Source organism: Theileria equi, chromosome 1 (assembly GCF_000342415.1).
Source record: "Theileria equi strain WA chromosome 1, complete sequence".
Lineage (NCBI taxonomy): Eukaryota > Apicomplexa > Aconoidasida > Piroplasmida > Theileriidae > Theileria > Theileria equi.
Window position 1 is genome coordinate 2,484,979 of NC_021366.1, and position 20,643 is coordinate 2,505,621.

At 42.0% G+C, this 20,643-nt stretch overlaps 12 protein-coding genes across 12 annotated transcripts, besides 2 other annotated features; 2 read left to right on the forward strand and 10 right to left on the reverse strand.

Moving 5' to 3' along the window:
- Positions 1 to 183: 183 nt before the first annotated feature.
- On the forward strand, positions 184 to 1,434 carry BEWA_029160 (hypothetical protein; the record flags this gene model as incomplete). The annotated part of the gene is made up of 1 exon (XM_004829675.1): positions 184 to 1,434. One exon carries the CDS (start codon positions 184 to 186, stop codon positions 1,432 to 1,434), a length of 1,251 nt encoding a protein of 416 aa, XP_004829732.1.
- Positions 1,435 to 2,359: 925 nt separating this feature from the next.
- Positions 2,360 to 2,772, forward strand: BEWA_029170 (hypothetical protein; the record flags this gene model as incomplete). Its single annotated transcript, XM_004829676.1, has 3 exons — positions 2,360 to 2,459; positions 2,502 to 2,560; positions 2,629 to 2,772. 3 exons carry the CDS (start codon positions 2,360 to 2,362, stop codon positions 2,770 to 2,772), a joined length of 303 nt encoding a protein of 100 aa, XP_004829733.1.
- A 145-nt stretch (positions 2,773 to 2,917) lies between these two features.
- Positions 2,918 to 4,675, reverse strand: BEWA_029180 (thioredoxin, putative; the record flags this gene model as incomplete). The annotated part of the gene is made up of 3 exons (XM_004829677.1): positions 4,357 to 4,675; positions 4,063 to 4,310; positions 2,918 to 3,164 (listed from the first exon to the last, which is right to left on the reverse strand). The coding sequence occupies exons 1-3, from the start codon at positions 4,618 to 4,620 to the stop codon at positions 2,918 to 2,920; spliced, it is 759 nt and encodes a 252-aa protein (XP_004829734.1). The 5' UTR covers positions 4,621 to 4,675.
- A 307-nt stretch (positions 4,676 to 4,982) lies between these two features.
- Positions 4,983 to 6,347, reverse strand: BEWA_029190 (signal peptide-containing protein; the record flags this gene model as incomplete). The annotated part of the gene is made up of 1 exon (XM_004829678.1): positions 4,983 to 6,347. The coding sequence occupies one exon, from the start codon at positions 6,345 to 6,347 to the stop codon at positions 4,983 to 4,985; it is 1,365 nt and encodes a 454-aa protein (XP_004829735.1).
- A 583-nt stretch (positions 6,348 to 6,930) lies between these two features.
- Positions 6,931 to 7,473, reverse strand: BEWA_029200 (hypothetical protein; the record flags this gene model as incomplete). Its single annotated transcript, XM_004829679.1, has 1 exon — positions 6,931 to 7,473. The coding sequence occupies one exon, from the start codon at positions 7,471 to 7,473 to the stop codon at positions 6,931 to 6,933; it is 543 nt and encodes a 180-aa protein (XP_004829736.1).
- Positions 7,474 to 7,926: 453 nt separating this feature from the next.
- BEWA_029210 (hypothetical protein) lies at positions 7,927 to 10,407 on the reverse strand (the record flags this gene model as incomplete). Its single annotated transcript, XM_004829680.1, has 1 exon — positions 7,927 to 10,407. The coding sequence occupies one exon, from the start codon at positions 10,405 to 10,407 to the stop codon at positions 7,927 to 7,929; it is 2,481 nt and encodes an 826-aa protein (XP_004829737.1).
- Positions 8,655 to 8,675: a sequence feature (AT_rich).
- Positions 10,408 to 10,652: 245 nt separating the features above from the next.
- On the reverse strand, positions 10,653 to 11,765 carry BEWA_029220 (hypothetical protein; the record flags this gene model as incomplete). Its single annotated transcript, XM_004829681.1, has 1 exon — positions 10,653 to 11,765. The coding sequence occupies one exon, from the start codon at positions 11,763 to 11,765 to the stop codon at positions 10,653 to 10,655; it is 1,113 nt and encodes a 370-aa protein (XP_004829738.1).
- Positions 11,766 to 12,033: 268 nt separating this feature from the next.
- BEWA_029230 (hypothetical protein) lies at positions 12,034 to 12,703 on the reverse strand (the record flags this gene model as incomplete). Its single annotated transcript, XM_004829682.1, has 2 exons — positions 12,034 to 12,623; positions 12,694 to 12,703. 2 exons carry the CDS (start codon positions 12,701 to 12,703, stop codon positions 12,034 to 12,036), a joined length of 600 nt encoding a protein of 199 aa, XP_004829739.1.
- Positions 12,704 to 12,977: 274 nt separating this feature from the next.
- Positions 12,978 to 13,259, reverse strand: BEWA_029240 (hypothetical protein; the record flags this gene model as incomplete). Its single annotated transcript, XM_004829683.1, has 1 exon — positions 12,978 to 13,259. One exon carries the CDS (start codon positions 13,257 to 13,259, stop codon positions 12,978 to 12,980), a length of 282 nt encoding a protein of 93 aa, XP_004829740.1.
- Positions 13,260 to 14,696: 1,437 nt separating this feature from the next.
- BEWA_029250 (signal peptide-containing protein) lies at positions 14,697 to 15,746 on the reverse strand (the record flags this gene model as incomplete). Its single annotated transcript, XM_004829684.1, has 1 exon — positions 14,697 to 15,746. One exon carries the CDS (start codon positions 15,744 to 15,746, stop codon positions 14,697 to 14,699), a length of 1,050 nt encoding a protein of 349 aa, XP_004829741.1.
- A 999-nt stretch (positions 15,747 to 16,745) lies between these two features.
- BEWA_029260 (hypothetical protein) lies at positions 16,746 to 17,346 on the reverse strand (the record flags this gene model as incomplete). The annotated part of the gene is made up of 2 exons (XM_004829685.1): positions 16,746 to 16,995; positions 17,072 to 17,346. The coding sequence occupies 2 exons, from the start codon at positions 17,344 to 17,346 to the stop codon at positions 16,746 to 16,748; spliced, it is 525 nt and encodes a 174-aa protein (XP_004829742.1).
- A 126-nt stretch (positions 17,347 to 17,472) lies between these two features.
- Positions 17,473 to 20,607, reverse strand: BEWA_029270 (hypothetical protein; the record flags this gene model as incomplete). Its single annotated transcript, XM_004829686.1, has 1 exon — positions 17,473 to 20,607. One exon carries the CDS (start codon positions 20,605 to 20,607, stop codon positions 17,473 to 17,475), a length of 3,135 nt encoding a protein of 1,044 aa, XP_004829743.1.
- Positions 17,701 to 17,746: a sequence feature (GA-rich).
- Positions 20,608 to 20,643: the final 36 nt, after the last annotated feature.

Consider the following 20,643-nt stretch of genomic DNA (forward strand, 5'->3'; position numbering starts at 1 on the left):
GAGTGGAGTAAACCTATAGTCTTTTGTCACGCCTATTGTTTCTTGTCTGCATAGTTACCACCATTCATCCATACTGACTATTCTGCTCACACCAGTTGAGACATTAACGGGTTACTACTATGAATGAGGCTATGGATAATTGGAAGATAGGTATACCATGGGCCATCTCTGCAAAGATGATAAATGGGTGGTGTAAAATCTAAACCACAAGTAACCATTAAGCTCTTAGAAAAACCAAAAGATACTGAATATCATGCATATCCCGAAAGTAGGCTCATTACTGTTACAAGATCTTTCTATCCTGCTGGGTCTACACAGGATTTCTACAGGTACACTCATGGGTGGGATGGAACAAAATACAGACTTGCAGAGATCCAAGATGATAGTAGTGGTAAAATTAATGTTACCAGTCAACTTAAAGGTGTTTCTGATGTAACCTCAGTTTCCGCCTATTACTGGGCTAGTGATACTAGTAAGGCACTCATAGTAGGAATTACAAAAAAGAGTGGTGGTAATAACACTACTTACTATACCAAGAATGTTGGTGGTCATCCCCCCTGGCATACACTTTTTGGAACCTCTTATTCTGAACCTCTAGATGACGAATCCCTGGAGCAGACACTTGATGAGCTTAACTGTTATTTCAATAATGGTATCACCATTGACTTATCATATAGTAAATCTAAATCAGGAGGAAACTACTGCTGTCACAAACATGAAAATAAAAAGAATAAAAAGGGTGGGAGGATTTCTGTTGAAGAAAAGACAGTTTGTTGTCAAACACATTCTGGCTCTGCTACATTCTTCAAGCATGAATTTACCTCTGGTCATGGAGTTCAGCTAGCAGCTATTAAGTACAATGATACTGGTAGAAGAAGGAGAATAAATATTGACGGCCTTGGGTTACCTATCAAACAGTCAGGAAAAGTCTCTGTATTTTACTCTGATAGTAAGGATCCAGTTCTCATTTATGTAGAGTCGACTGGTAGACAAGATGTTACCGGTTGGTACAAGAAAGATCTTTCTAAGGGTGACGACAAACTCTGGACAAGAGTAGATGCTCCCATAGACATAACACCGGACAAGTTAGCTAGTCCTATAGACTGCAATAGTGAAGGCTTTAAAAAACTTATAGGAGTACTAAAACAACTTAAATGTGAAGGCTTGCAACAATGTACTATGGATCCAGAACATCTTGGACAGGATGGAGTTCAACGTGAGGAAGTTCAAAAAACTGCTGAACAACAAACACAACAAGAGGAACAAGAGAGAGACCGGCCTCAACAGCAACAAACTGGTTCTAAACCCTTTTCTGGACCCTCTGCAGGAGCTAAGGCAGGAATATCCATTGCAAGTGTCGGTGGAGTAGGGATTGCTGCTGTTACTATCTGGAAATGGCCTAAAATGATGTCATTTCTAATCGCTCGCATGTAATGTACTCTTCTATCTGCCAAGAGGCAGAACTGGGACCATTAGACACTCCCCTCTAGACTATTCTCTTGTTGGTATACTGGAGTGCTAGGGAGTTTTTAACCTTAACTCTTGGTCTACAAAATTACTCATTTTGTTATAAAGGTACATGTCTTGAGAGTGCTTCCATCCCTTGATTATTCTTTCTATTTCTGCTATTGGTCTTGGTGGGCGTATAATCTGTAGAACCTCCAGTCCATCACCCATTTTGTATGGAGAATGAGCTATGACTCCTCTTGGTCAGCTACAACAACCCCTGCATGCACTCACAAAATGACCCATTCACCAAAGATTTTGTCCTGGATAATCCTCCCAAGAAGTCCCTTGTCATTCTCTATCCCAAAATGCACATTTCTCATCATTCTGGTGATGCCAAACGGGGAGGTCATGGACCCAAAACCCGTTGGCAGGCTGCATGCAGTTTGGGGATTTTCTCACCTCAGCCTGCCATTTAGGGCCTCGCTGACTTCTTCATTCAGTTTACTCTTTAATAATAATGGGTACGAGTGATTTGGAGCAGGTGGTTCTGGAGCAAAAGCGACTTTTGGAGGAAAAGGATAAACTCATTTCATCTCTTTGTTCAGCCCTTGCGGATGCGTACGCCAGTCGCTATTCTCATCTTCCATCAGATTGTAAGTTTGTTTTTTCTCCATCTTTAAACTCCTTCAGCCGAGCCCAGCGACCACGAGGACATCTTTAGGCCCCCAAAGAGACTGGTTGGACCATTCCACAAGACATTCCTTTTTAGCTTTTATCAACACTAGAGGACAATTATAGTAGTAAAGATGATGTCCATGATGGTAAGGGTCATCACTACCGTAAACAGCGCTTTATTAGGACCGGAAGCCACGAGAAAAGGAAATGACCAAAGGGAAGACTGCATGTTGGTATGTTGAATGGCCTAAAATTGTGTATAAATCAGTGTCTATTCCCGCTAGTCGATTCTCTGCACGGTTCATTCTCTCCAAGAGTATTCAAGCTAAAGTGCGGTACGCAATGTCATCTGTGGCTCCATAAAAATACCTTTGCAGACCACACATTCCACCTACTTTGCCTATTTGAAACGATTCAAAGAAGGGAGTGCAGAAAGGTTTGTTCTTTTGTCCCAAACATTTGTTCACTATTAAATGATAAACTGTCCATTAAGGAGCAAAATAGGTCTGCGGAGAGTGTTGGAAGGAAATTGAGGAGGAAGAACAAAGGATAATTTTTAAAGAAGCCAAGAAGGAAAAGAAGGAAATCGCAAGCTATAGCCATAGTCTGGCTGGCGAAATTTTGGAGTATAACGTCTCATCAGATTAGTTCACGTGAGAATGCCACCCTCAAACTTTAAACATTACATTATTGGCAGTGTGTATTATAGTCGTGTGAACGAGACCTAAACATGCATGTCAGTGATGAAAAAATAGTGAGAAAAACAAATCTGCGATAAGTTTATTATAGACATCTAATCTGTGCCACTTAGTAGTTGGTCTATTTCTTCCATGAGTTTATCAACTTCAACGAGACCGACTATTCTCTTTGCTTCTTGACCTCTTGTAAAGAGAACAAGGGTAGGAAGGGCAGTAACCTTGTACTTTGAAGCATAGTCTGCTTTCTTGTCAACATCGACCTTGTGAATCTTTAGCTTATCGTCGCGGTAAGTCTCCTTTATGGCCTCAAGGTGGTGAGCCATTACATTGCAGGGACGGCACCTATAAGTTGGTTAGAGTAAAACTGGTGATGTATATGCAATGGAGCAGAGAGAAAATATATACAGGTGTAATGGGTGTAGGAGTAATGCGCTTATGCGGATGAAATTTGTGACTATCAGCAGACTTGTACCAGCAGTTGTCAAAGCCCTTGCAGTAGTAACCATTAGACGAGGTTCCTTATAGTCACAAATTTCACCTGCTTATTTTGAAATAGCTCCCTTTAGTCGCCTAGTCTCTCATTCTTCGGGACATTTCGCTCATTCTCAGACCGCTTGAGAGCTGTACAGGGTTCCATCTTGCCATTGTTGCATTATATGACGAAATGTCAGGCATAGAGCCATGACTCCTAGTCTTTCTGCCGCAAGAATGTGGAGAATAGACAGAGTATAGAAGCCTGTCTACTCCTCCATAAACTCCCTCATCCATCCTTATTCTGGAGGCTCCAGTCAGTCGCTTACGCTCCTATATTGCCGTTCCATTATACAACTCGATGTTTGGCATCTCGTATGACTCCTCTAGTTACTTCACTCCTTCCATAGTGACAAAGTAACTCATTCATCTATTCTTCTAGGGACTCCCTTTGGTCGTACTCAGCTCCGCTGGTAGAATGAGAATCTCTAAAGAGTCTACTAGAGTGAGAACAGGTGACCATTCAGGCTCCTATACTTTGTGTACTAGCCATTTCACCTCTATTCACATCACTCATAGAGTCTTCATTACTCTTCTTTAAGCTCCCGCTGGTCGCTAAACTCCCTAGTCTCTGACGTCGGTAGGTCACCTGTTTCAGTACTCCTTACAGTCGTACTGATAATCCTACTGGCAGGAAGAGCTCCTGTTAGTCGCTTAGTCTCTCATTCTTCGGGACATTTCGCTACGCTCAAGACAGCATTCAACTTACCATGTAGCATAAAAGTCGACAAGTAGTACACCATTCGAGGTCTTGTTTTCTTCCAGGAGCTCCTCTAGTGAAGGCTCCGCTGGTTCATCGCCTCCAAAAATGAAAAACTTGCGGTCATTGCGATTCCCTTTAGGGTCATCAAAGTAGTCGGATCTCAGAGCTCCTCTCTGGTTTATAAACGAGTAGCTTGTTGGAGATTGCACCATCTTTGGCTCTTGCTCCTTGACACTCGAAACTATTGCGGATTCCTAAGGCAAAGTGTGCAATTACAAGGTAGATGAAGAATAGACAAACCTTAAGAGTATCAGAATCTTCGGGGTTGACAGAATCCTCCCTTGGCGTCTCCAAGTCCTTGGATTCGTTTTCCTGGGCTACACCGCAAGTTCCCATGTATGGAATCCCATGTGGTTTCACTTCAAATTCAGATTCCAAATGGTAAATGAATGATGGAAGGAAGGAGACGGACGCGGAATCCACACTTTTGGACTCGTCGTCTAAACAAGAGCAATCGGCGATTAAGCCTACAAAAAGAAGGAGACAAATGGATTCCACACGCATTTTGTGATTCTCAGAGTCTAAAACTGCCGGTATGAAACGCAAAGTGTGTCCCGACAAAGCGTGGTGACCAGGCGACCGCGGGGAGCCCATGGGAGACAGGGGTACCTAGAAGAATGTGGTACAGGGGAAAAATGTTACAAGGGTACCTGGAAGACTGTCTAGGAGGAAAGGTACCTAGAACATTGACGGAAGAATACTGAAAACAGAATATTCCTAAAGATGTATAGATAGTGTGATAGAAATAGTGATGTACCAGAGGCACATGTGAGTTTACCAACTGGTAGATTTGCTGCATTGAATGTGTGTAAATCCATGGGATGTGTATAGCCGCTGGATGATCATTGCAGAATTAAAACGCTTTCTTAGGACTTGGGTTCAGGTCTAAGAGTATATTGCGATTCGATAGTAGAGTCTTGTTCTGTAACTTTTATAGACTCTAGAGCGGTATTGATGGAGTCCTGGGAATTCGTTTGCACTTTGGTAGCTGGATCAGAAATCTTTACGGTCGAAATTCCAGTCATCTCCTCTATCTTCTTATCATAGTCCTCCTTCTTGATCTCCTTCCATTCAGTATCAGTCTTCTCAAAGTAATTGTGCCTCGTTGAACTATTCTCCACAACCACTGTCTCAAGTAGTTCCTTATCTCCATGTTTATAAATAATACAGTAACGACAATAGTAGCGGTGTCCATCAAAGCTTGGCTTATTTCCCGCTGTATACACAGAGCCTGAATGTGTCCAAACGTACTTTCCACCATCCTTTACGGTGATGGCTGTATATTCAGCCTTTGGATAAAAGTGTTTAGTGGTAACACCCAGGAGATCTACTTCAAAGATGGTACATTCTGTAGTCTCAGTAGTTGATGCAAGGTCAAGCTCAAAATTAGCCTTCCATGTTCCAATTTTTCTTAAATTTGCGATTTTCCCGTGATAGTTATTGCACGGTATCCATTTACCATCTTTAAGTTCAAGATATGTTATATTCATAGTGGTAGAGACTGTTGTTACGATAAGAATGAGCTCAGGTTCATTACTCTCATTCAAGTAAGCTCTGACATGATCAACCTTTTCTCCAGATGGTAGAGTCCATAGAGTCTCACTTCCTCTAACGATCTTTGCAACTGCTACATCCTTCTTGGGAACAGTGAGCTTTATTGAAGTGGCATAAAAGAGGTGATAGAAGCAGTCACACTGTTCTCTGTCTGGATTATTTATATCAATGGTGCCAGGGGGAGAAGTGACGTTCTCTGAAGCTTTCTTCTTGAGCTTCTCCAAGAGCTTTTCATGATCTTCTTCCCTTACTACCTCCCATCCATCATCCTGCACGCTATAACATCTCCAAGGTTTTGTTCCATCAGCCTTTACAAAGTTTACAACTACTGATGCAGGGGATTCTCCATCATAGTAGATCATTACCTTTTGACCATGCTCCTTATCCAGACCCTTCCATAATTCCACTCCTCCATCCATAACAGAGGATATGAGGACACCATCCTTTGGAGTAACAGTCTTTAGAGGTACTCCTCCGGAAAATGATTCCTCAATGGAGAAGACATTGCCGTCTACATCAGCGACATCGAGTTTGACTGTCTTCGTTTCAGCAACAACGGGTGTAGATTCGACCAGTCCACTCTGCACAGCATTTACATTTGCATTCCCGCCAATTAAAGATCTACAAATGCATTGTCCAGCAAGGAAGGCAACGTATAGTAAAGAGAAGAGTCTCATCTCTCTTAACTACTGCCCTCTCAAGAAACCAAGTGATTATTAGAAACTACAAGAGACTTTCCCTTTTATATTCCCTTCATGAAACAACTACTGGATGCAAGGAAGAGGAAGAAGAATAGACAATCATGCAGACCCCATTGCTGCCAGGAAGAAGAGAATAGAATAGTGACCATACGTACGAAGAATGGAAAGTAGTGAATTAAATAATACGCCATTTATTCCTTCCATCTCATACTATTCACCTACAACCTATAAACTGGGCATTTATGCGCCCATTCCTCTTTAATCCACCATGTCTAAACACGAAATTTGTTTTAGAATTTATTAAAACTTGCAGTCCAATAGTCTTAAGAATGGGTTTTATGGATGGAGAAATACCTGTAATTGTGTCTATGGTATATGGGTGTTTTAAGACGTAAAACTGTAGTCTGTTCCTATTTAGTGAAGAAGCTAGTCAGGTCCTTTTCACCGGGCTCCCTAATGGCTTCCTATAAGCTACCCTAATTACTCCTCATGGGCTCTTTTAGGCTCAATTATTCGCTCATCCAATGCTCTGCATATCTCCACTAGTATTTGCACGATTCTAAAATCTTCCAAAAGTTTTGAAAGTCCTCTTCCATTGCTGTTTTGCGGTTTTTAGAGAGAGTACAACTGGGTTATAAAATCCTGGCCTCTTATTAACATTCTGTTGAAACCAGCAGTAGAGAGCACCAGCGCCCATTCCCATCAAATGTGCAGCCCATGCAATTCCTCTACTCCCTCCAGTCATCAAAAAGTAGACATTTGTAGCAACAAACAGTTGACAAACCTGCAAAATACTCAAGTTTAAGCCTGGAAGTGGGAAAACCGTCCTAAAAAAGCTGTTTGGGAAAGTTGCTGCCAAGAGATATGTGAGCCCTGAAATCGCTCCTGAAGCGCCTAAAACTGGAGTGCGATAAAAGTAAACATGTCCAAAGCTTGAAACTATGGAGGAAAGTACCATTACATTAAAAATGTCGTTTGTAGTCACTCGTCCATACTTTTTCCCCTTTTGAGTCGTTTCGTTTGTTCCCCAAAATGATGAAAAAATGTTACTTATAAACTCGTCCAGAGTTGAACTCACGCCTCTGCTGCGATGCACGCTCATGTTATTGTGAAACGTGTTCATCAACTGATGGAACATCATGAAATTTAACCCAATGTGAAGCAATGATGTATGGCTTATCGCTAAATATTTGTGTAATTGGTATATATGGATTTACATGCACGAGAATGGGTAAATGGAGAATGTAGATGTAGAAGAGTAAGCGAGAGCATAGCAGAGATCAGGTGTAGTAGCTAGATACAGCGGGTAATGAGAAGAATGGTATGAAGTAATGATGATCATAAATGCTGCAAAAGGTGTATATCGTCCTAATAATTCCTTGAGTGTACTCTCCCTGTCCTAGTGAAGGCCCATGAAAATCCTTTGTCCTCGGTGTTAAAGTTTATCTACAGGTTTTATCGGGGTGTTTCCGTTCATTTGGGAGTAAAAGTCCATATACAGTTAGGTTGTAGGACCAATCACTTAGTCTCCATACTAGAGCATCTCCATAGACTCCTAAATCTGTCTAACCCAAGGGTCTCCTTTATAGCGATTATAAGCCCACCAGCCAAATCCAGTAAGAGAGCCAGATACAACACCAACTCCAGTCAAGACAGTAGGGATAGATTTTTCATGAGAAGTCCAAAAAGAGCCTCCATGAGAAGGTCCAGGACCAGGAGAGCCACCTCCAGATTGAGCAGAAGCAGTAGAATCAGAAGTTTCAGCAGAAGGAAGATCAGCAGCAATAGGAGGAGATCCTCCATCACCAACTCCAGATTGTTGAGTAGAAGGAACAGATTGATTAGGAGTAACTCCAGTATCAGATGGACCAGAAGAGCCAGCAACTTGTAGTTTAGGTGAGAGTTGAGCAGAGAGTTCTTGGTCAATATCAAGTTCGGGATAAGTAAGAACATCACCTAGAACAGCAGAAACTCCACCATTATGTGTATTAAATAGTCCATACGTACCATCAGAAAGTTTGAATTTAAAATCTGTAGCTCCACTGAGTACATGAGTATCACCAAGTTTGTAGTATTGTACTCCGGTACCAGTTACATCTTGAGTATTATCATTTATGTCAGGTAAGTCATCAAGAGGTCGTTGAGGATCAATGTGATGTTTATTATCATCATCTTGTTCTCTAGATAGAGAAGTATCAGTATTATCCTCTTCACCAGGGATTTCCTCGGCTCCAGGATATATTCGTTCTCCAGCATCTTCAGTAATAATAAATTCTCCACCGGAATAAATATATTTATTATTTTCTTCTATAGAATGCGAATTAGAACCACCTATAAATTTGAGAGGAGCACTAGACCTATCAACTTGTTCTTCAGGCAAGTATTTTGGAGCAGAAGCACCTTCTAGTCCACGAAGAATAGAACTATCCCTGGAATCACCTATAAGCTCAGGAGGAGCAGTATAAATAGTAGTAGAATTTTGAATTGGAGGTGGTAGAAAATATTCTGTAGGTCCGGAAATAGGATACCCTTGAACAGTAGAAGCAAGAGTAGGTGGTGGAAAAGGAGAGGGAGGGGAGTCAATAGGATGTCCATCAAGTTTAAGAGATAGTGGAGGAAAAGGCACGGGGGGACCAGAAGCTGGGAGAGGTGAGCCATCAATAGATAGACTAGCACTAGCAAGAACACTATTAACCAGTCCAAGAGCTACATCGGCTGCAGCCAATCCAAGTAGACCTGATCCAGCCAGTACAGAAACAGCAGCTTTACCAGTTTCTCTACTAATCGCCTTCAATGGTTCTTCATCAGGGTCTCTGCCATCACAATCAGGTTTATCCATTCTACTACCAGAACAATCTTTACCGGAAGCAGCTTCTACTAAAGGAGCATCAGATTTATTGGGTTCTTCCTCTTCTTCGTCAACTTCTGGTTCTACACCTTGTTCTCCATAGGTTTGCCTATTAGTAGCATGCTTTGTTAACCCAGATATAGGGTCTTCCTTGACCTCCGTGTTCTGAAGATGATCTTCCTTTTCAGAGTACTGGTTCCCATACTGCTCTTTCTTAAATATAGTTATCTCTGTTTGATTGAAAAGTTCATACTTGCGTTCTTGAAGTTTTTCCTCAAGTTCGTCTTCTTCAAGTTCAAAACCGTGATCTTTGCTAGTAATAATAGTCCAATTTTTGTTACCTTCCTTTTCATCGTTGCCAAGAGAAACTATGCCATACAAAGCGGATACTTGTATAATAAGAGGTTTCATACGATAAGTATCTTCGTCCAAGTAGTAGACAGAGAGACTAGGAGTGTGATGGTTGAGTGGAAATGGTTCATAGTCATTTCTATCACTGATTCTCCATTCAAGATCAGTACTGTCATACCTAACAGAGTTAGGATTATAGTTGTATGAATGCTCATACTTGATATATTTTCCAAAGCTTTCCTTTTTAGTAACTGTAACCTTGTACTTTCCACACGCAGGACAAGAGTATTTACCATCAACATCACCCTTAGAGATATCAACACGATGAAGTTTGTGGAGTTTGCATGTAAGATCATTGAGCTTCTCTATAAGTTTTTCAGTTGGATTGTCATATTTACCATAAAACTGGCTACCATCAATCTTCTTCCATCCTGTATTTGGTTTTCCTTTATATTCATCGTGTTGATCTTCTTTACTATCCTTTGCATCCACATTAGAATACCAGTGTTCTCCACTTCCATCTTTGATTCTGAGTAGAAGGGGCTTCTCTATGTAATCCTTCTTGTCATAATCTTTGTGATAGTAAGTGGATACCTCTTGTATCCTTTCGTGGTTTGTGGCAAGTATACCGGAGCCTCCATCCACGTATTTGAGCTCACTATCATCATATTTAAGGTTTACAATAGAGTGTACCTTTGAAGAGTGTTTGCAATATCTGAAACCCGTGGATCCCACTGGTCCAGAAGAAGCAGTTAGATGTTTCTTCCCTTTACATTTGCATGTTTGTTTCTTACATTTTTTGCTTATGTCAAGAAAAAGCCACTCTCCACTCACCATCCATTATTAAAGGAGGTATCTCAATGCGACCAAAGGGAGCATGTCTTCCCTGTACTCTTCATTCATTCATCCTCCCTCACAACTAGCTCACCGTCAGAGAGACTATCCATGGAACAAGATGAACAAGTATCAAAACAGTCATCCTGATGATACTATTAAAATCTCTCTAAAACAAGTGCTCTCGCTTCCTTCACATGCAAATATGCAACTATTTATAAAGCCTGAGACAGGCTCCAACATAGTCATCACTTACCTGACGTCAAAAAGGTATGATACCTCTTTCCCTTGAGTGCTTCATACGATGCCAAAAAATGTCTCTGCATAAAATTGGAGAGTTGTGAGGATCTCATGTTATCTCCAAGTTTCCAAAGTGTAAAAATAGATCCGCATGCAAACATGAATGCATTCCCAAAGGTGGTTGGAGAGGTATTACTAAGAACTACCCAAAGCGGTTCCATAGAGACCACCTTGCCTTCTTTTGTTGCTTCGTTCCAAAATGTTTTCCATTCCTCTTTCTTGTTCCTAAAATACTCTTTGGCGTTGGTCAAACTCTTGTATATCAAAGCCCAGCCTCCCATTTTTCCAGAATTTGACTCATGGAATATTATCGGAATTTCGTCCTTTTCAAGATCCCACTCTATAGGAACATCATCTTCATAATGTATATATAGCTCCTCCCCAAAGTCTATGGGTATATTCTCATCTGTATGGGCAGGAGAATCTCCAAAATCAACATCACCAGAGTTTAGGGTGGAATCCCGAGGTTCCCCTGCACCGTGAATATTAGCATCGTCAGAGGACCTAGATAGAGCAAATGTAGCTCCTGTAAGTAGCGCAATGTAACGAAAATTGTTGCGATTAGATAATAAGCTACCGCGAGGATTCGAGGTACCCTCATGTCTATTATTCGGGGTTGATGGTTTTTTTGTTTTGCTTTCTCCTATACCCTTGAAATCAGAATCTGCACATCTTTCCGTATCCTTCATGTTGTTTCTCCCATAATTGGCGGATTCTGAGAATGAACAAGAGCCGGAGCTCGACCCATAGAGGGAGCGACAATGTCCATTAAATGGGCTTCTTTTAGAAATCCTGCGGATCAACGTGCCATTAATATCCATAATTCCGCCATTTTTTGTACAAAGAGTAGAATAATGAGCGTTTTTATGGCCGTTGCAGAGAGTACAGCTCTCCCAGGCAAAATTAGCGGTACCATGACCGCTTCTTGTGCGATAATTATGCCTAATGTATCCAAAATTTGTGTATAAATTGCCATTCAATCGACTTGTGGCCAAAGAATCGCATCTAAAGGCGTTCCAAAGCCTACACACGGCGTAGGAGTCAAACAAACGCCCAGACATTGCGATTGAGAGAGTTCAAGTCATGAAAATGATAAAGTGCAAAGATGAAAAGTTACGATTTAAAGGAAATGACCTGCCGGTCCCCATGTGTAAATGTGAATGGAGCGTAGTGGAATGAACGCGAACTACAGAGTAGTGAGCCTAGAAGAGTAGGATTCTCACTGTGCAAGTACGACTGTAAGGAGTACTGAAACAGGTGACCTACCGACGTCGTTAGACTAGGGAGTAATGGCGAGTATACGCAGTATATGAGCTTCTCCATAGAGTCTCAAATCTGTCTAACCCAAGGATCTCTAGAACTCTTATATAAATGATAACCTGCCCGACCAACTAATCCAGATACAATACCATTACCACTGAAGACACCAAGAGTATTCTTTAGATCCCAAAAAGAGTTTCCATGAGAAGCTCCACCAGAAGGGCCGCCTTGCATAGCAGCAGGACCAGGTTGTTGAAGACCTGCAGGAGAAGCATGAGTATCTTTAGTAACTTGAGGACCAGTATCAGTAGCTTCTCTACCAGGTAGACTAGCATCAGAAGTATCAGCTCCAGCATGTTCTCTATCACCCTTTTCACCAGAAGGACCTTTATCACCATCTATACCATCTTCAGCGCCAGAAAGAGATCCTTCAGGAGCAGGATTACCAGGAGCACCAGCAGCAGGTGATGGAGATTGAACACCAGCAACATCCTTTTGTACTTTGGAAATTTCTTGAACTTTATCCTTATGTTCCGGAATAGATGATTCACCTTTTTCACCAGGAGGTCCTTGAAGTCCAGCAGTATCAGGACCTTGTACTGGAGATGAGGATTGAGTAGGTTCAGTACATTTTTCATAGATTGTCTCCAGATAGTCACCTGGACCAATGTTGAGAGACTATAATGACAAGCCATTATTTCCTATCCCTCCATCTACCAATGAATAAACAGGCTCCCATTCTGCTGTTATTGCATTATACAACTCAATGTTGATAATTCCATAATGGTAACTCATTCTTCCATCTACAAAACCTTGTGAATACAGAGGCTCCTATACTAAAGTATACTCGCCATCATTCCCTAGTCTTCGACGTCGGTAGGTCACCTGCTTTGGTCTATAGACCTATGCAGTGATGATCCTACTAAACGGAAGAGCTCCCTGACGGTCGCTCAGGCTCCTCCTAGCTCCGCTAGTAGTTCGCCAGTCCTCCACTTCGCTACGGACTTCGCATTCTACTTTCTGACCTTGGCGTCCAGTTCGGCCTTGATTTCCCTAACGCCCAGGAGGTATTTATCAAGGGGATAGTAATAGAGCAAAAAGAAAAACGTGGCAGTTCCGTAAATCTTGAGAAACGGTCGAGTTGTGATTACCCAAAATGGACCGATAAACTTGCGAAATCCCTTGACTTCGTACTCATCCTTGGCGTCATAGTAGCGAACTGACCTCGCAAACGGAGTCGCCCTGTTTCTCACCAAGCCGTAGCCCAGCGTCCTCCCGAATCTTGCTCCAAGCATCTCTGGTCTTTTCGCAGTTTATCCGTTTAAACAAGTCCACCTACGGCCACCTTGCGGAAATCCTCCGTCTATAGCTACTATGCGCGGAAATCCCTCGCCTGCGATCGCACCTTGACTTTTCCTTGCGTAAAAACGTACAAGGAGCCCAAAAATCAGAGGAAAGGCGAAATCGAGAACCCAGGAGGGAAAACGACGGACTTTGGTATTTTTAAAAAACTTTTGCGCGGAGAAGGAAAATTCCTCACTCGTCGCAGAAAAATGTAGGGACTGAGGAAATTTCTCGGAGAAATAGAAAGTGAGGGACTCCAGGGCCCACCGGGCGGCCTACCGCAGGGCTCCCCCGAGGAGCTCACACCCGGCCAAACATCCACACGAACGAAATGTGGAATGGAGAAGAGATGGAATCTATGGACGAGAAGGGAACTGGCTAGGGAAATATCGAAAATGTGCAAAATTATCAAAATTCTGGTGGAGACCACCGAACGCTATTGGCGTATTTTGTCCTCCAGTAACGACTAATGTGACGATCCGGCACGTACTTGTACTTGTGAGACTCGTACCATATCGAATGAGTTTGACTGAATGTGAAGCATATGAGTGAAACGAGTGTGCGGAATGTCCGACTGAAGGGAGGATGAGTCCCGAAGAATGAGGGACTAGGCGAACAGAGTGAGCATGATGCTGTCGATGGCGCAAGTCAGAGGCAGCAGTGGCGAGTATACGCAGTATAGGAGCATAGGCGACCCATGGGAGCCTGTGTAATCCTTGGTAGATGGAGGAGTTGTCAAAGCAGATTGAGTGTGTATCTTTGTAGAATCAGGAACTTCAGTATTCTTGGTACAGTAAAAGTCTTAGAGGATGTGTAACCACTGCTATCAGTCTCCTGATTAAGTTTACCAGAAACCTTTTTAAGATGACTTGACACTCTTGCATGCCTCAGATACTCCACCCCCTGTCCAGTATCCTAAGGACTTAAAGAACCCATAATCCTTAGTAGGCCACTTAGTCCGGTCATTCTCATACTTGGAATAAGTCTTAAGGTAACCGTCTCCAGTAAAGGCCAATATGATCATTAAACCTTGGGATAAGAAAGCATTAACAGATGAATAAGTAGCCTCCCACTCTTTACAGCATTGGCAGGTACAGTCTCTACAAGTGCAGTTGGTTCTGCAGTCTTCTTTTTTGCAGCATGGACATGTACATGTGTCTCCTTGGCATTGGCCGAGTTCACACGGACAGCTGCAGTATTTACCTACTTGCCTACCAGTACCTACTCCAGAAGGATTTGCACAGTAGTAGGCAGAGTCTCAGCCATGGTACCCTAACTTGAGATTCCAAAAGCTTCCATCATCCATACTAGATTCCATTCCCACCAAACATTAGAAACTCATATCCTTCCTTCATGCTACGCATTATGGTCGCTATAGAATCCAAAAATCAGCACTCTGAATCTTCCAGAGGGACTGTGCTATATTCATCATCCTCGTCGTAATCATCCTCTACTCTCAAAAATTCTACACCAGCACCGCCATCTGCTCCTTCAGGACTGTAATGGGCCGCAAGATGTCGGGACAAGACTGTCATTTCTACGTCTGAAGGTCTGCCACCAGTTCCAGTCTCCCTGTGGGACTGCGAGCCCTTGAAAAATTTACTCCACCTGGGCCTTTCCTGCCTTCCCGGTATTGAAGGCTCTCTAAAAGTATCTGTAGATTCCATAAGTTCCATTCTATACCTCCTGAATACGTCAAGAGCTAGCCTATCCCACTCTCCATTTATCCTCTCAAAGCATCTAAATTCTACCTTCATTCCAACCTTTATTGCAATAAGCAAGAGGGCTGGCTCTCGACGTATAAAGTAGAGATTTGCAGATATGCATGCTTCATTTCTCCCCTCTTCAGCCTTCCAAATTGGCGTCCCGTTATCCCTCACTTCCGTAGCAAGGAAGCCAAGCTTTGCAAAGTACAGCCTCATTTGTATTCCGAGTAGCTTTATGTTGAATATTCTACATTCCCGAGTATCCCTGTCATCCTCAATATTTAGAATGAATGGGTTTATGCGGGGGATTGGTACTCTAATTGCTTTAATCCTGGCGAGATGATCATTGCAGCCTTCCCAAACATCTCCATTCCTTGCATACCATCTACAGTTTGGACCTGCAGGTGTCCGTTTTATAATTCCCAGGAGATTTGGGCTTCCATCCTTGAGGAATACCTTGGCATATTCAAACTTTTCGCCATCCTCTGGAGTCCAAATTGTGGCTGTGGAATGGAGAACTTTGGTCACCAATACACCCTCTTGAGGGACAACAAAAATGACCTCATTCCCGTCATAATTGCAGCCATAAAGGTTGTAAAGGGATGGTTCTATACTTGAAACGTCTAGGTGCCTCCCAGAGGAATGTATTTCCACTGCCCTGTCATCTTCATCATCTCCACAGCGGCAGAGTCCCACCAGAGACACCGTCCATAGTACTGCTAAAATCTTCATTGTTATGGTCTAGAGATATTAGAGAAGTGCCAAAGTAGCTCTCAAAATGTGCATGCAGATTTTTTGAGCTGAAGTTGTAGAGTAAATATACTGCAAATCGAGTTTCCTCCGACTGTAAAATGCCATCTGTACGCCCATGTTCGCGCTGTACTTTTGCATTCCTCGGCGCCAGTTTATGCTCTCTTGTATTACTAGACTTTTCAAATGTTCTCATAGAACAAGACCGTAATGCGTAGCCTGTCCTCCATACACCCACCGGATGCCCTACGGGTGGTGCTCAATAAAGGCTACCAAAACTCCTTGTCGCCACGCATTGAGTTGTCTATAGTCCTTATAGTATTCTCTGGCGATGTCTTCTTTTAGTGCATGCAGAAGAGCTGTGAAAGATCATAGGAATTCCTGCTGAACAGCTTGCCAGTGCTCTCGCCATACCCCAAAAGATTTCTGCATGCGCAACAAGTTTGGGTACATGAGATCCTATGCTGGTTTATACTTGCCGTATAGTCCATAAGAGAATCCTCTAGAGTAGACTTCTCTGCTGTATAGGCTCCTTCATACTATCCTATCCTCCTTAGCACATGGCACAACCCGATGCTTGGCATATCATAATGGTAACTCATTCATCAATACTTATTCTAGACTCCATACGGTCGTCCTCCTAGCTCCACAAGTAGAATAAAGAGCCTACCGGAGTGAGAAGAGGTGACAATTCAGACTCATATACTGCGTATGCTTGCCACTTCTCCTCCAGTCACTAGGCTAATAGAGTCTTTATCACTCTTTCATTCGTTACACTCATTCCATAGTGACCATTACTACCTAGTCTATGACGTCGGTAGGTCATTCCTCCTTCCGTTTCACTCCAGTAATGACCTTAATCCTACTCTTCCTTAGGCTCCCTTTGGTCGCCACAGAGCTCCTTTCAGTCGCTCAGGCTCACTACTCCGTAGCTCGCATCCCTCATTCTTCGGGACATGTTCAGTGCACATGTACATAAACTTACGTCTTTTTGACATTCTTCTCGGTAAATTCATCATCTGGATCTCCCGTCTGTTTCTTGAGCCACTGGTTAAAATCATAATCACCTTCGTCCCAGTCATATTTAAACTCGTAATCTTGGCTCTTTTCTCTAACTGGCTCATCGACTATTCCAACACCAACGTAAACGTTTCCAGAGGGACCGAGAATTACATAGTCACTATCATTCTCGGCGTTTTCGAGCAAACTTTTATTTTCCTTGCTAACCAGTCTGTAGAGTCCATGAATGCAGAGTATACGTAACAAATCAGGCGGATATAATAAGAGTGACTAGAGAATGAACAAACCTGCAGGTATTTAGTGAGGAGGAAACGTAATCTGGTGACTCCCTGTACATTGGACCAATAACTACTCTGTTGTATTCACTAAATACAAACATGTAAATCCTATAGGGAAGACACCATCCCGGTGGTGAAACCAACTTTAGTGAGCAGTAACCGTCAATAGAGTTGGCAGTACCCTCTGGATAAAACCAAAGCTGCAAAGGCTCTACTCCACCCAAGTTGAACATTTGCGATCTAATCGGCTGACCTCTCCTCTTTGGGTGTCTCTTGGACAACATTGGGACCCTAAATTGTTGTTGTGTAAATGTATATTTGATGGAATAGTGAGGAGATGAGGATGGTTGAAAAGATGTTGATTTAATAAAGGTTCATAAGAATCCATGCATACTCAATATGGTACATTCTTACTGATCCATAAGATACACTTGTCTAACCCAAGGATCTCCTTTAGAACGTTTAAATGCCCACCAACCAAGTCCAGTAAGACCACCAGCTCCGGCAAGAGGGCCAGAAGATACTCCAAAGGTTGACCATAGACTAGTGGCAATAGGAAGTTCAAGAAGTCCACCAGTAGAACGTTCAGTTTTACCAGATTCAGGAGGAGTAGGAGCTTCATCTTCAGCAGTAACTTTAGAAGTAGGAGAAACAGGTTGAGGAGGAGGAGGAGGAGGGGCGGGATCATTGGATCCTCCACAAGTAGTAGGAGATCCAGCAGTACCAGAGTATGATACTCCACCTCCAGGTTGATTATCTTCAGTATCATCTTTAGGTTCACTACTAGCAGCTCCAGGAGCAGGGGGACCAAGTCCATCTTGAATTGCAGTTCCATCAGCTTGAACTCTATCACCAGTTTCTCTACCAGATGGACTATTAACATCAGTATGAGCAGCTCCATCAGAAGATTGATCACCAGCAGCAGTTTGTGTTTTAGGAGATGGAGAGATAAAGTCATTAGTCTTTAGAGGTGTGGTAAGTAGATTTATGACAGTTTCACCTGCTTTTCCAAGAAGCACTCCCATATCTCCAACGAGGGAACCTAACAACCCACTATCGCTCCTACTTCCTGTACTAGTATCCTGAGTTCCTTCACCAGGGTCTCCAGGAGGGGCAGATGAGCCAGCAGGTCCTTTGGATCCAACATCTCCTTTACTATGCTGCATAGATGATATATCAAAGGATACATCCACTTTTGTGTGAGCCTTACTTTGATTACAAGTTCCTATGTCCGTACAATTCAACCCTCTGAGAACTTCAGAAAGTAGATCAAATTCTGGACTACAACCTTTGATATTATTTGGATCTTTGAGCCCAATCAATACTTTTATCCATTTGGAATCATCTCCAGCAGAAGTGCTCTTTTTATACCAGCCTGTGGCTGAGATTTCTCCGGGTGAACTAATATAGATGAGCACTGGATCCTTTGGACAATAAAAAACATATATTGTAGTCTGTTCTGTGGTAGGCAAAGTTAATTCAGAGGGTCTGATATACTTTCTAGTATCAGAGGTTCCATGAGGATAGTACTTTATTGCAGCAAGCTTAGTATTAGCAGTCAGAGAATGTTTGTAGTAATCTAAAGCTTTTGAACCAATTATTGTAGTAGATTGAAGGGTGACTGTAACATTGTATCCACTACCAGTATTATGACTATTGCAACAATATGGAGCCTGCGTACTAGACACAGCATAGGATAGATCCAAAGTAACCTCATTGTCGCGAACACACCTTATACCATCAAGTTGCCTGGTAAGCTCATCAGTAGGATAGTTTCCTTTATAAAATCCATTGGATATTCCACTAAGAGTTCCCCAAGTAAGACCCTCTTTGTCTTTACTATAGAACCACTTAGAGCCACTTCCACCGTTATTTATAAACTCTACCATTAGAGGAATGCTAGTAGGTTTATGTGAGTAAACTCGTACCTTAGATACTGTATCGTTTTTAGCGAGAGTAACACCTGTGGTATCTTTTCCGTTGTGTGTGACTCTAGAGATCCTAGTGCCACCTCTATTAATTATGTACTCTTGAACAGTATATCCAGGAACACTAGGTTGAGACTTAGATTCTGTAATCCTTCTGGTAGTTTTTATGCAAGCGGATTCGTTCTTATTAGAAAGGAACTGGGATGGATCGGTAGGATCGGTTATTTCAAAAGGGATAGCATAGTTCCTGCTACAATTTTGATCATCAAGTGCCTGTAGTTCACTCATACCAGATACCCAAGTAGGGGTCCAAATATGACTATATCCACTATTGCCCTTGCTATAGTACTTTGGTTGATCACTACCATCCTGCCAACTACTCTTTTTAATTCCAACTAGGATCGGTAAGTTGTCATTCTCAGTCCAGAAGTAGACGAAAAAACCTTTAACATTATGTATAGTGTTCATCGATCCTATCTGACCATCTTTCAACTTATTACTTACAACAAAAGTATTACTACTACCAGTGACAGGTCTATGAGAGTACTTTAAGAATACCTTAGGTATATTATTAGGGTTTTCTTTCTTAACAAGTATTGGAGTATTACCATCAAAGTAGAGAGTTTCATTTTTTCCAGGAGATGGAATCTTAGTAATGTCCAGTTTTACCTCGCTAGGAGCCTTGCATTGGTTTACACTCAAACTTCCTGTAAGGGTTTCAAAGTCTCTCTTAACACGTTCATTAGCTCTATCCGGTGTATTGCCTGTTAGCACATTATATTCTATCCAAACATTTCCACCAGTATTCTTAAACCATCTATCATTGTAAGATGAATTTTCAGACTTTATGTGGAAAAGGAACGGCTTGTGATCACATGCTGGCATAAATATGGTAATTTTAGTAGCTTTAACGGGGAAGTGTAGTCCACTCACATTTTGTGGAGTACCTCCAATGTTAAATCCTCCTATAGTCAATTCAGTTGTTCCATAAATTTGAGGATTTGGAATATGATCAAATGTGACATACTTAGGAAAGTCAAATATGTCAGGGTTAAGTGTAACTTTTACCTTCTTAGTGTAGACTTCTTCATCATTGTCATGATTGTGACAATATTCCTCATCTTTGTCTTTGGAGAGGTTTATTTCAACAATACCCTGTAGCCTACATGCTAGTTGATCTAGCTTATCCTTGAACTCATTTCCACCCTGCCCTGGGTCAATAGTAGGAAATTCGTTAGTATTACCGATCTTCCTCCATATTGTATTACCTTTATCTAGGTTCTCATACCATTTATATTCTGCTCCACTATAATCCTTGACCCCAAGTAGGAGAGGAGTCTGTATGGTGGCTCTGTTACCATAATCACGATAATATGTTGTAGCCTCCCATATCATAGAATAGTTGGTGGAAAATGAAGTATGAGATACACCTTTCTCATATTCTATTCTAAGGGGCTTATTAGCATAGTTAAGACCAGTTATCCATGTAGATAGCTTCTCATGAGCACAAAACCCGTAGTCTATAGTACCTCCTACTAAATCTGTCCTAGCACTAATTCGTGGGTCATCAGTACAAGAACCCCTGCATTTTTTGCTGATGTCTATGTCTCTTGACATTCATTCTTGACTTTATCTTAAACCTCTTTCAAAACT